This window comes from Candoia aspera, chromosome 10, assembly GCF_035149785.1.
Source record: "Candoia aspera isolate rCanAsp1 chromosome 10, rCanAsp1.hap2, whole genome shotgun sequence".
Taxonomy (NCBI): domain Eukaryota; kingdom Metazoa; phylum Chordata; class Lepidosauria; order Squamata; family Boidae; genus Candoia; species Candoia aspera.
The window spans coordinates 16,579,802-16,590,577 of record NC_086162.1 but is presented as its reverse complement, the minus strand read 5'-3'; the positions used below and the strand labels follow the sequence as shown (position 1 = coordinate 16,590,577).

The window sequence follows — 10,776 nt, the reverse complement described above, 5'->3', positions numbered from 1 at the left end:
TTCCGGGCCTCAACCCAGCGGAGGTTTGCCGAAAGGGGTTCCTTTCCGTTCCCTTTCTTTCTTTCTTTTCTTATTTGGGGGTTTTGTTGTACTGTCTGGGAACCCGGCCCGTCGCCGGTCCCGCTGTTGTCGCTACCAAGGCCACCATGTCACCTGGTGCGAAGGCCGGCTCCGCAAACGTCTCTTCACGGTGAGAGAAAAAGAGCTTTCCCCGCCCTTAGCTTTCCCTTCTCTCGCGTGATCGGCGCGCGGGCCGGTGGGCGTGGCCTGGGTAGCGGTTGCCGTGGTCCCGCCCCCAGACGCCGTTTGCCCCCCCCATCAGTTAATGGAGGAGGGAGAAGTCGGGGGGAACGGGAGGGGCTCGTCTCCTGCTGCGCCAGGATAGGAGGCGGAAGAGCGCGTCACAGGACGTGCCCGCAACTTGTGGAACTCACTGCCACGTGATGTGGTGACACTTCTTCCCCCCCCCACACACCCGGTGTTGATGGCTTTAATAGAGGGATCGAATGCATGGAGGAGGAAAAGGTCTGCTTGTGATTGTTTTTCTAGTTAAAGCCTGGGTTTCACACTATGCTAGTCTAAACGGGTTGCTTAGTTTGTGGGTTGGGGGCTCTGTTTTTATGACATGCTTGCCAAGAGGCAAGCAGCAGGTTCCAGCATCTCAGACTATCCCCTTGAGGAGCTCATCCCGATCTCCAAATTCATTTTTTCCAAGAGTAGTCAGTCAGATTTGCCCTTTTATGGATTCTGATATTACCAGCCTGTTGGAAGATTTCATTGACTGGAGCATCACGTGTGCTAGCAGGATCTTTGGCAATCAAGTAACATACCCTTCTTTCTCTACAAACGATAAATCAGCTGTACTGACTTCAGAGTCTCAGCAAAGAAAAGCACTTAGTATATCACAAAGTCATTACTTCTTAAATCAAAGAAACGGAGTGAAAACGTCTTGGACATGTAGTGTAATCATGATTTTTTAATTCATGTCCTTTTATTCTTGGCCTTACTGCCCAGAGCTTAAGGAACTGAAATCAGAAAATATCGGAGGTATTAAGACATCCTTGTGCAGTGAGGACAGATGCAAAATGAGTACCTGAACTGCAAACAAGTCAACCATGCTTTAGCCAAGCATACTGTGCAAATTCAACTTAAGTCATTAGTTTATGGTTCTGCTTATTGTGCAAGTCCAAAAAATTAGATTAAGAAAAGCATTCTTCTGGTGATTATGGGTATGTATGCCCATGTAAGGTATTTTGTATTTGCATGACAGAATGTGTCCTGGTTTGTTCAATGTATTTCATTTTCTAGTCCCAAAAAAGTTATTCAACCTTTGACTTGTAATTTACACAATGATAAAATAGGACTACAGTCCATTAGGAGTAAGTCTCACTGAACTTAATGGAACTTCCTTTGGGAAGATGCACAGAAGATTACATTGTCCAGTAGATAGCTTACAAGGTGTGTTATTATACTTGCCTGTTAAGACAGATATTTTTTCTCTGGTTCATTCTTTTTTATAGAAAAATATATTTTAGTATTTGTGGTGAAGGGATAGGTCTCATTCATAGATAAAGATTATGAAACTGTACATTTAGCATGTTTATCTATTGTATTCACTATTCTATTCATACCATATGCTTTTTAAGAAATAATAAAACAAGTTAATGTTTAAAAATTAGTTTAAATAAAATAAGATTTCTAGAAAATTCTAATTGTCTAGATGAAAGATTAATTTTCTAGATTAAAGATTTCTAGACTCTAATTTTCTAGATTAAAAGAAATTATCTACACTGTTTTGATCTTTTTCCTATTGTAATTTTTGGGTTGCTAAAGCAAAAATCTTCAGGCTTGATTGCCCAATGCCAAATAACATGTTTCCTTCATGTTTTGTATGGCATTTTAGACAGAGCATTAGGCTAATGCAATATACTAAACCTGTTCTGGAAAGCAAAAGAAAAAAATAAAATATAAAGCTAGGTTTGAAATCCATCTACTGTACAGTAATTTTGGTTCAAGTTCCATAAAAGTGGCTTCACTATTTCTAAGAATAAGTAGGCCATTTGACTTTTCTGGACTATACTTACAGCTCTTTCTTTGCAAAAATATCTCTTTAGAAAACTGGAAATTGGCATGAAACAGGAAAGCGGGTTTTTAATATTTGCAATTGGTTTTGACTTGGAGCTTTTAGATGAGTGGGTTGCTGTCTTACTAATTTCAAGAATATTTTATGGTGGGCATTGATTCAATGAAAAAGTTGCCTGCACCAGATATGTATTTCTTACTTATTCCAGTACTATTGAGAAAAGTAAGAAACTCATATCTGGTGCAGGCAACTGAAAATTTTGAAAATATTACCAACTTGTATATGGCTGACACTAAAACATTTTTCTATGTCCTTGAACAGTTAGCACAAGACTATTTTTAATTATAAGGCAAGCAAGTAAGAGTAAAAATGTGGATAACTATTATCTCTGAACATACGTGGCAACTTATTGCAGGCAGTATCTTAATTTTCAGGCATTTTGTTTTTAATCCAGCCAGAGCTTCCTTGTAAAAAAAACAATAAAATTGCAGTATGTTAGGTAGTCATTTGGGAGTAAATCCCATTAACCTCAGTGATTCATGCTTAAGAATCTTTGGGGTTTGGGTCTAGTTTGTTTTTAGTTGCTGGGTTGTTGTTCTTTTTGAGTAAGAATTTTAGAGACATAGGACTGCATCAGCCAAAATTGATGTTGTGTTGAATACAGTTATATACAAAACATGATTTAAATTAACTTCAAACTCTGTATTCCCAAATTAAGATTTAAAACCAGATTATTGGTAAACGAATTCAAAGATCCTAATGCATTTTGGATATTATTGTTTAAAAATAGTTTGACTAATCCTAATGCAGTGGCATATTGCTGATAAGGAATCGTACAATCCTACTGGAGGTACAAAACGACTCTTACATGAGTGTATAAATTAATAAGATTCTCAGCAAATATGTTCATCAAGCAGTTTGCTTTTCAGCTTCAGTTTTCCTGTGGTGAGTCAAGGCAATCTGAAGTCTTGTTTATGCATCTGTCCTCTTGCTGTTATTATAATAAATGTTTGTAGGTCATCAGCTGAGGCTTGCCAAGGTGTAAAAGAGCTTTTATTGCGAAACCTTAATTTTGAAAGTATTTCCAAGCAGATTCACTTAATAATCATTACCTTTTTTAGGTTTCAGGTAAAAGTATTATTTTTCTCTTAAATATATTTGGGATGCTGTTCTATAACTATTTCCTTGGGTACTGAAAGTAGGGATTGTAATATCAGATCTCCCTGTAGCTGTTCAACATGTTTATAATACTAGTATTGTAGCTTTTTATTGTTATGGTTTTCCAGTTATGTAGTGTGAGCCTTCCTGAAATGTTCTTGAGAACGGGTGTCATAGAAATAAAATATTTTGACATTAAATTTTATTTCAGCAACTCTGATCTTTTTTAATGAGTTGAATCCAGGGTTCGTTGTAATTAGAGTGGGCCCACTGAAATCAGTGAAAATTCTCAAGGTGAATTGAAAACCCATTGATTGCAGTGATTTTGTTGTAAAGGTGCTTGGGTCTTGATCCAACCCACTGTTTTATTTAGTGTGTAGATTGGGACTTTTTTTCCCAAGCAAGTTGTTTCTTTTAAACAATTCACCGTGATACGCACAGCTTGGTCTGGAATCATCAGGTTCAAGAAATAAAGAAATGGAGGACAAAGAATATGCTCACCAAAATGTCAATTTACTACCTCATTAAATTAGCTGTAATAGGCAAAGAACAGATTTATATAGATAGGGCAGGTAAAAAATTTAGTTTGTCCCTGTGATATATAATAATCAGCTTGGTACTGTCTGGCATTGTATCATTACATGGAAAAAGCAGTGCTTGCCCGATGATTGTGTTATACTATGCTAAGTGCAAGTGGTTTTCAGTTTTGTAATTCTTACTATGTTGTGATTTTGGTCTTTTATTTTAACCTGGAGAAGAAAGATTTCCTATATGCTAGCACTTTTCCTTTTGAAGGTGTGTATTTTATTTGTTATTCTATTTTTCAAATAGAAAAATACTGATATTTATATTTCTCCTTAAGGTCATGTTTGTATTATAAAATAGCTGTTAAATAAATACACATACTTACATATACACAAGTTTTCTAAACTCTTTTTTTTTCTTTTTCATGTTTTTGTATTTTATCTCTGGCTTATATTTCTTTAACCTTCCAATGCTTTATTTCTTTATCTTAATATTTTATTTGGTTAGTTAAAAAAAAAAAGAAAAATAAGTGATAGTGACTTGAAATCGAAGTAACAAAAGAAATGCAATGGAAATGGGCCATGTACCATCAGGTGCACCCACACTTGTCTCTTGTTATCTTACCTTATCTGCTGTAGCTTGAGGCTTAATGGAAAATCCTTGCTTTTTCCCATATGTGAGTGTAGTCTCTTTCTATATCGGTAGAGCCAACCTGTGTCTAGAGAATGGCATATTAAACGGCTAGAGTTACTGATAGCAGAAACGATAAGCAGTTGCCCAAATGCATAAAGCATGGATATTGTCTGTTACAGATTTTGAAGGGAGGAGAGAAAGACGCCCATTCTTCACATTGGAGCAGTTTTGAAAAGGCTCGCCTCCATGGAAGAGGTACAAGATTTAGCAGAACAGCCAGTGAGTATACAAAAGGAACAGTAAGAGTGAGAAAAAAGGGCTTTCTCTTTCTAGTTAATTTTCTGGACAATTGATTGTGCATCTTATTTTGTTTGCAGGAGTAGAAAACAAAGGAGTAGTTTTATCTAAAGACGCATTAATATGCAGGACATGTGCGTCATCATAGTGTAATTTAAATATTCAGTTTTGGTAGAAACACTTTTTAACTATTATTTAAATATCAGACCTTAAAGCATCTGTTAATCTGAGTATTCTGTGATATACCATTAGGGAAATGTAAAGGTTTATATTTGATTATTGCTTTCTTGAGTGTATCATTTGTTGACTATTGGAGACTGGAATTTTTGTTTATCTACTTCTCACCTGTGCAAATGCATGTGGAAAATGTTGACTTTGTCAATATAAATATTCATCAAACTGGACCCAAAATATTTTGGGGGCGAAGAGGTGCACAGCTGTGCTTCTTTTCAGCATTCACCCCCCCCCCCAAAATTTATCAGTTTCAATAAATTTGTGTACAGTGTTAATACATACTTCTTCAGATAAATGCTGGATGGAAGCTTTCCTTGTTTTGAGTTGATCACTGTAGAGCAAAATCCTAGTTTGCAACAACTTATCATCATAGTCATATGAATATAATAATAAATATAAGCAAGCACAATTTTTTTTTTGAGACCATATCTGGTCAGTAAGAACATGCCTATTTAGACTTTGGCTTGTTCTTGCTAATGAGTATGAACACTGCAGGGAATTAGAGTTAATTTAAAAATAGAAACTTTCTGTCTCTTTACAGTCAGGAAAGAGGAAAAGTACAGGAGTGGGAGAAGTGTGTGGTCCTAAACATTGCTGTCATAAATTCTCATTCCTGTTATGTCTCAGCTCAGCTTTTGTGACTCATACTGTTGCTTGTATTCAGAGTTTTTATTTGCTGTCATACGTGACTAACTTGATATCATCCTTGTCTCTGCAGATAAAAAAGGCCAAGATGCAGGAATCAGGAGAACAACTGTTAAGGTGTGCAATCCTTCGAATTGCTTCATTGTTAGTCTGCCACCAGGTGTCAAGAAGAATGAGGCAGATAGGATTCAGCTCAGGGCAAGGGGCTTGGCTGACTCCAAACAGAAAAAGTATATGAACGTTCATAGAATAATATTTTATATGCCAAGATGGCACATCCAGAGGGTAAGGTATACCATCTTAAATCACAAAAAATAATTGAAGTTACAAGTGTGAAGTTGATACGATTTAATATGCATTCATCCAGATGTGTTTCTGCATGAGGAAGTCCTCCTAGGATGGTTTTACAGCTGTGTTAGGACACTGTTTTCATCATCTATCCAGAGGATTTCAGTTACTAAGTGGATTAGAATTACAGCAAGTTAATTAATAAATGAAGTGACCTGTGGAAAAAATCTATAGGTGTTTGTCTCACTGAGGCAAACAATAAGGCAAGAGGCCACATCAGGAGAGGCCTGAAAACTCTCATAGAATCAACTTTGAGTTTTCTGTTTTAAGAGACTTTATATTTCTGTTTTTTGGCAATCTTACAAAGAATATTACACTGTAAATCAGACGGGGAAACAGTAAACATCACATCGGCAGTGGGGTCAGAAAAGTCAAGATGGTAGCTGTGGCTGCATGACTGAAGCCTCACCCCTTTTTATGTGTATAGTGCATGCACCACATGTTAAAAAATGGGTGGAGCTTTAGTCATGCAGCTGCAGCCACCATCTTGACATTTTTGGCCACCCACTTTCATGAACATTATGTCATTCCCCCCCAAAAACATAACTGATTTTCTCTAGCCATTGTATAGAAAGTCAGTTTCAGTGTCCTGATTTCTTAAATCCTAAAGAATTAATTACAAAGTTGGAAGCGTAATTTTCCTCTTCGCCTCAGATTTGCTGTTATCAAAAGATGATGTTCACCTTCTAAACCTACTGTTTTGCTTCACATTTTTAAATAAAAGAGCCTTGAGAGGATCCCACTGAGCACTTATAACACATTATCTATTCGATTTAAAATAACACTGAATTTCAGTAATGCCTAAATTTCACTTGGTATCAGGATAAAGGCATGTAATTATAGATAATGCTAATTGAACCATAACTTGAACTTATTTGTTTGTTTAACCAGTCTTGCTGGCAGGAGGAACCAGTCAGAAACATTGAAAAGCATTCTTACGATTATTTCAGAATTATAAAGAGTCCTGGCTAAAAGATAATCACAAATGTGGATATTAGCATACAGTTTTAAGACAGCCCAAACCACAGTTTGGCATGGTAACAAGATGTAATTGATGTGATTAAGGTTAATAAGAGCTTCATCGTTTGACTTCAACTTTCAGGCAAGTGACCAGCACAGATAGTAATGATCAAAAGCCTGAATCCTCAAGTCTTGCTTCTAATCTGTCTATATCCAATCAAAGTAAGTGATTTCTTTCATCTTCGTAGTTGATTAAGAGAACTGGTAGACGTTTGGTACCTGGATTGTGTGTGTAACATAGTCCATTTATTTTATTGATTGATTGGATTTTAATTGGCACCACCCAACTCCAGAGCAATGCTGGGCAGTTCACAGTATAATGAACGGAATAAATAAACAATGTAATAAAAAGCAAACCATACAACAGAAGAACCAGACTAGAAAAGAGTGGAAATCCTTATAATTGCCATGGATTTACAGTACAATTTTTTCAGCTAGGAATTTGTTGCTAAGCTAGGTTTTTAAAGCTTTCTTCTCCCTATAATCCTTAATATTAAAAAAAGTCACCCTAAGTTTCAAAGTTAAGAGCATGAGTAAGTTAGACGTTCCATGTATTCTGTGCACCAGAATACGTATTAATCCTGTGCAAAATGGCCTGAATTTGCTGAGGAGATGAGATTTCCACTGCAGAGGCAGCTTGACTCTCTTGGTCGAAGCAAAGATGCCTCTTCCTGTCTCCTCCTGCTCACTTGCTAAAGCCAGAAGAAGCTTTTGCACAGGTTCTGCACACGTCAAAAGTGTCTTCAGTTCTTGGCAAGCGTATGTTACCGGGGAGGTGTGTTCTCTACCACAGATCACCAAAGCTTTGGGTGAGCCGTGCCAAAAGAGATGAGCAGACGTGTTCCACAACACTCACCAAAGCTTTGCAAGGCAGAGCAAAGCAAAATAACATGGACACTTTGCTCTTAGAAGCAAGGTGGCCATGTTACTGTGTGAAGCTTTAAAGAATATTTTGCTTGAACCTCCATTAAAGGGGGCTTTCCTTTGAACATTTGCACAGAGCTAATACAAATCACAGCTGAAATTCAGCCACACACATTAACGTCACGGTTTGCGTTAAATAACTTTACGTTCATTTTTAAATACTGTATTTTGCAGTTATGCCATGCACTGACTACATCTCAAGGTCATCAAGTGACTATACCTCACAGATGTATTCTGCAAAGTAAGTTGAATTAAGCTATTTGTTTCTCCAAAATGTCATAGCAGGAATCTTACTGGATCTTCCGTTCATGTGGAGTGTTTAACTGTACAACATTTTTCCTAGTTCTGTGGCATCTTTATCCACAGTTCCTGAAAGGGACTGTCAGAAGGGAGTGGCTCTCTGCCTTGATGCCTCTCCATCCTTCTTTTCTGACTTGGCGGGAAGATCTGGCCTAAAAAGTATGGTGCCCCTTCATGACCTGCCCTTTTTTTGCATGTACACCCCCCCAGGATTGAGCAGACTATGAAAGGGAACACATCACACCTAGAAAAGTATTTCTCAGCTGGTATCAATCTGTAACTTGGACTGCGTGCAGCTTGTGCCAGCCTGGGATGGCACAGAGCATAGAAAGCTTCACCATTCTGAGCACAGCCCAGAAGGAAGGCAGAGTATTCAACAGTAGATCCAGGAGGCAGCGTGTTGTTAGTTGTTGCTGTCTCTAGGTTCCCTGACAGCAGTGATGTTACCCAGATGTGCTACAGTTTCCTTCCCTATTCCTAGGGATCAAGTGCTGACACTATTGAGAGGAAAAGGAGGTAAGGTGATTGTACCCCTCCTTGGCTGTTTCCATGGCTGCTGTTTTAATACAATTATTATTGAGGTACTATTGAGTTGCAGGATGAGAATTCTCTCTGTTTACTTAGCAATATCCCATATCAACAAGGTGTTCTCTTTTTTTATATGTATAGGCCATATGCACACGTCCTTTCTGTACCTGTATCTGAAACGATGGCCTCTTATTCTGGGCAGACTCAATATCAAGCACTACCACAGTCCCAGACATATGCTGTTTATCCCCAGACAACCCAAGCCTACGGACTACCTCCTTTTGGTAAGGGTGTCCAGCATCTCTACAAGTTACAGGGCCTCACAGTCATCTGAGAAGTTTTGCTGCTGTTTCATGTAAGGTGTACCCTCTAAAGTGCTTTACATAACTGTATTACGAATAGGTGTGTATAAGCTGAGAACATGCACCCCGCATAATCTGTGAAGTGGCTGTCAGAACTGGATGTGCAGAGGATTAAGTTGCTGTCTACTTGCATATGAACCTCCCTACCAGCTAAAGGCATCTGCTGCTGCATTTCTGTTGATGGAACTGTGGGGAAGAGCCTTTACTGGCAGCACCTCAACTGTGGAATTATGCATCAAAAAACACACGCTGGTGCAAGATTCCCCAATCATTTTTTTAAGGTGGGAAATTAAAAAAAAAAATCCTAGCCTTTAATAATCCTCACTCTTCTCGTTGGTTACATTTAAAGTTTGAACAGTTCAAGCATTTTAACTGGTTTTTAAGATGGTTCAAAACTGCTTTGGGGACATTTTTTTTTAGTGTCGAATGGTGTTTTTATGAATGTTTTAAAAAAGCTTTTCATCCACCTGGTCACTGAGCCCTGTCATTGTCTTTTCCAATAAGTAACGGCTATTGGGAATCTCAGGCAAAGGTCTTCACCATTCAACCTCCTGCCTGATCTTTTTTCCCATCAAAGATCAATCCCAGAGCCTTCTCTAAGTAATGGATGTTATTTATTACTTCTCTGCAGTCATTCTCAACTTTGCACATTGTTCTGAGCTAAGAACAGTCAGCATGAATCTGGGCTTTCTTAAATATAGGCCGGATTCACACAGCACAATAAGCTATAATTTGTTTTATTCAGTGTTCATGAAATACGCAGTAGTGGCTTGGTTGCTCACCCATCTCACTAAGTCATAAATCACAATGGCTAGGTTCATACATCCTGCTAAGCTGAAAGCAGTGATACCACAGGCTTAATGTGATGTCTGAACCCAGCCACGATAGTCAACCGGCATCAGGAATACCAGGGAAGTTCTGTAGGAAGACTTCAGGAGAGAAGTGGGTCCTGTTGCATTTTATGCGATAGGGCATAAATGGGCCAAATGAATGTCACTTGTTTTGCTTTGGTCTGAGTGCTGGACTCTTTGCTTTACTCCCATATGCATAAGTATCATGTACTCATCTAGGATACATTATACAACACTAACGATCAACTGAGTGGTTTTGGAATCACCCCCACCTGTTCGCTGCCCCAGAGCGATTTTAGGGAGAGGCAGCTGACCCAACCAAGTCATTGCGGCTTGCTCTAGGGCAAGCACGGGAATCCAGAGGCATTGAGCAGCTTCTTAGAAGGAGTTCTCTTTTCTTAGGAAGGCTTGGGGATTAACCTTATCGCATCTCTTCTGATTCATTGTCTAGCTTTCCTTTTCTTTCTTCCTTGACTCTGCTGCTTCACTCCCTTCCCCGCTTCTCCAGGCTTGGACCTCGGACTTGCACATGCAAATTTAACAGCTCTCTACCTGTAAGCGGTGATTGTGTCACTTGTTCACATAAGTGAAAAGAATTTGGTGGCCTGGCTGACCACAGCCGGTTTTGTTTATAATGGGTGCAATTTATCTGATTCAGGTGCACTGTGGCCAGGTATGAAACCTGAGAGTGGTTTAATTCAGACTCCATCTCCAAGTCAGCACAGTGTTCTTACCTGCACTACAGGGTTAACCACAAGCCAGTCCAGCCCAGCACATTATTCTTACCCTATTCAAGGTAAAGGTCAGCATGGTTTTTATTTACATAACTCTTCCTGTAACCTGGTCAAGAAGCCACAAAGAGGCCAGC

The 10,776-nt window shown here is 38.6% G+C and overlaps 1 protein-coding gene across 5 annotated transcripts in view; it reads left to right on the top strand.

The window, feature by feature from the left end:
• The first annotated feature begins 41 nt into the window (after positions 1-41).
• The window catches only part of EYA3 (EYA transcriptional coactivator and phosphatase 3), a 31,028-nt gene continuing 20,293 nt past the window's right edge, over positions 42-10,776 (top strand). The window contains exons 1-7 of one of the 5 annotated variants that reach the window (XM_063312259.1): positions 42-190; positions 4,579-4,678; positions 5,649-5,692; positions 7,026-7,105; positions 8,042-8,108; positions 8,837-8,979; positions 10,567-10,704. In XM_063312259.1, coding sequence (XP_063168329.1) covers positions 4,646-4,678; positions 5,649-5,692; positions 7,026-7,105; positions 8,042-8,108; positions 8,837-8,979; positions 10,567-10,704 — 505 coding nt within the window. In that variant the 5' untranslated portion in view covers positions 42-190; positions 4,579-4,645. Of the gene's footprint in view, positions 191-507; positions 526-4,578; positions 4,679-5,648; positions 5,693-7,025; positions 7,106-8,041; positions 8,109-8,836; positions 8,980-10,566; positions 10,705-10,776 lie in introns of those variants that run through there. The other 4 variants (XM_063312261.1, XM_063312260.1, XM_063312262.1 and 1 more) reach the window with 4 other exon arrangements.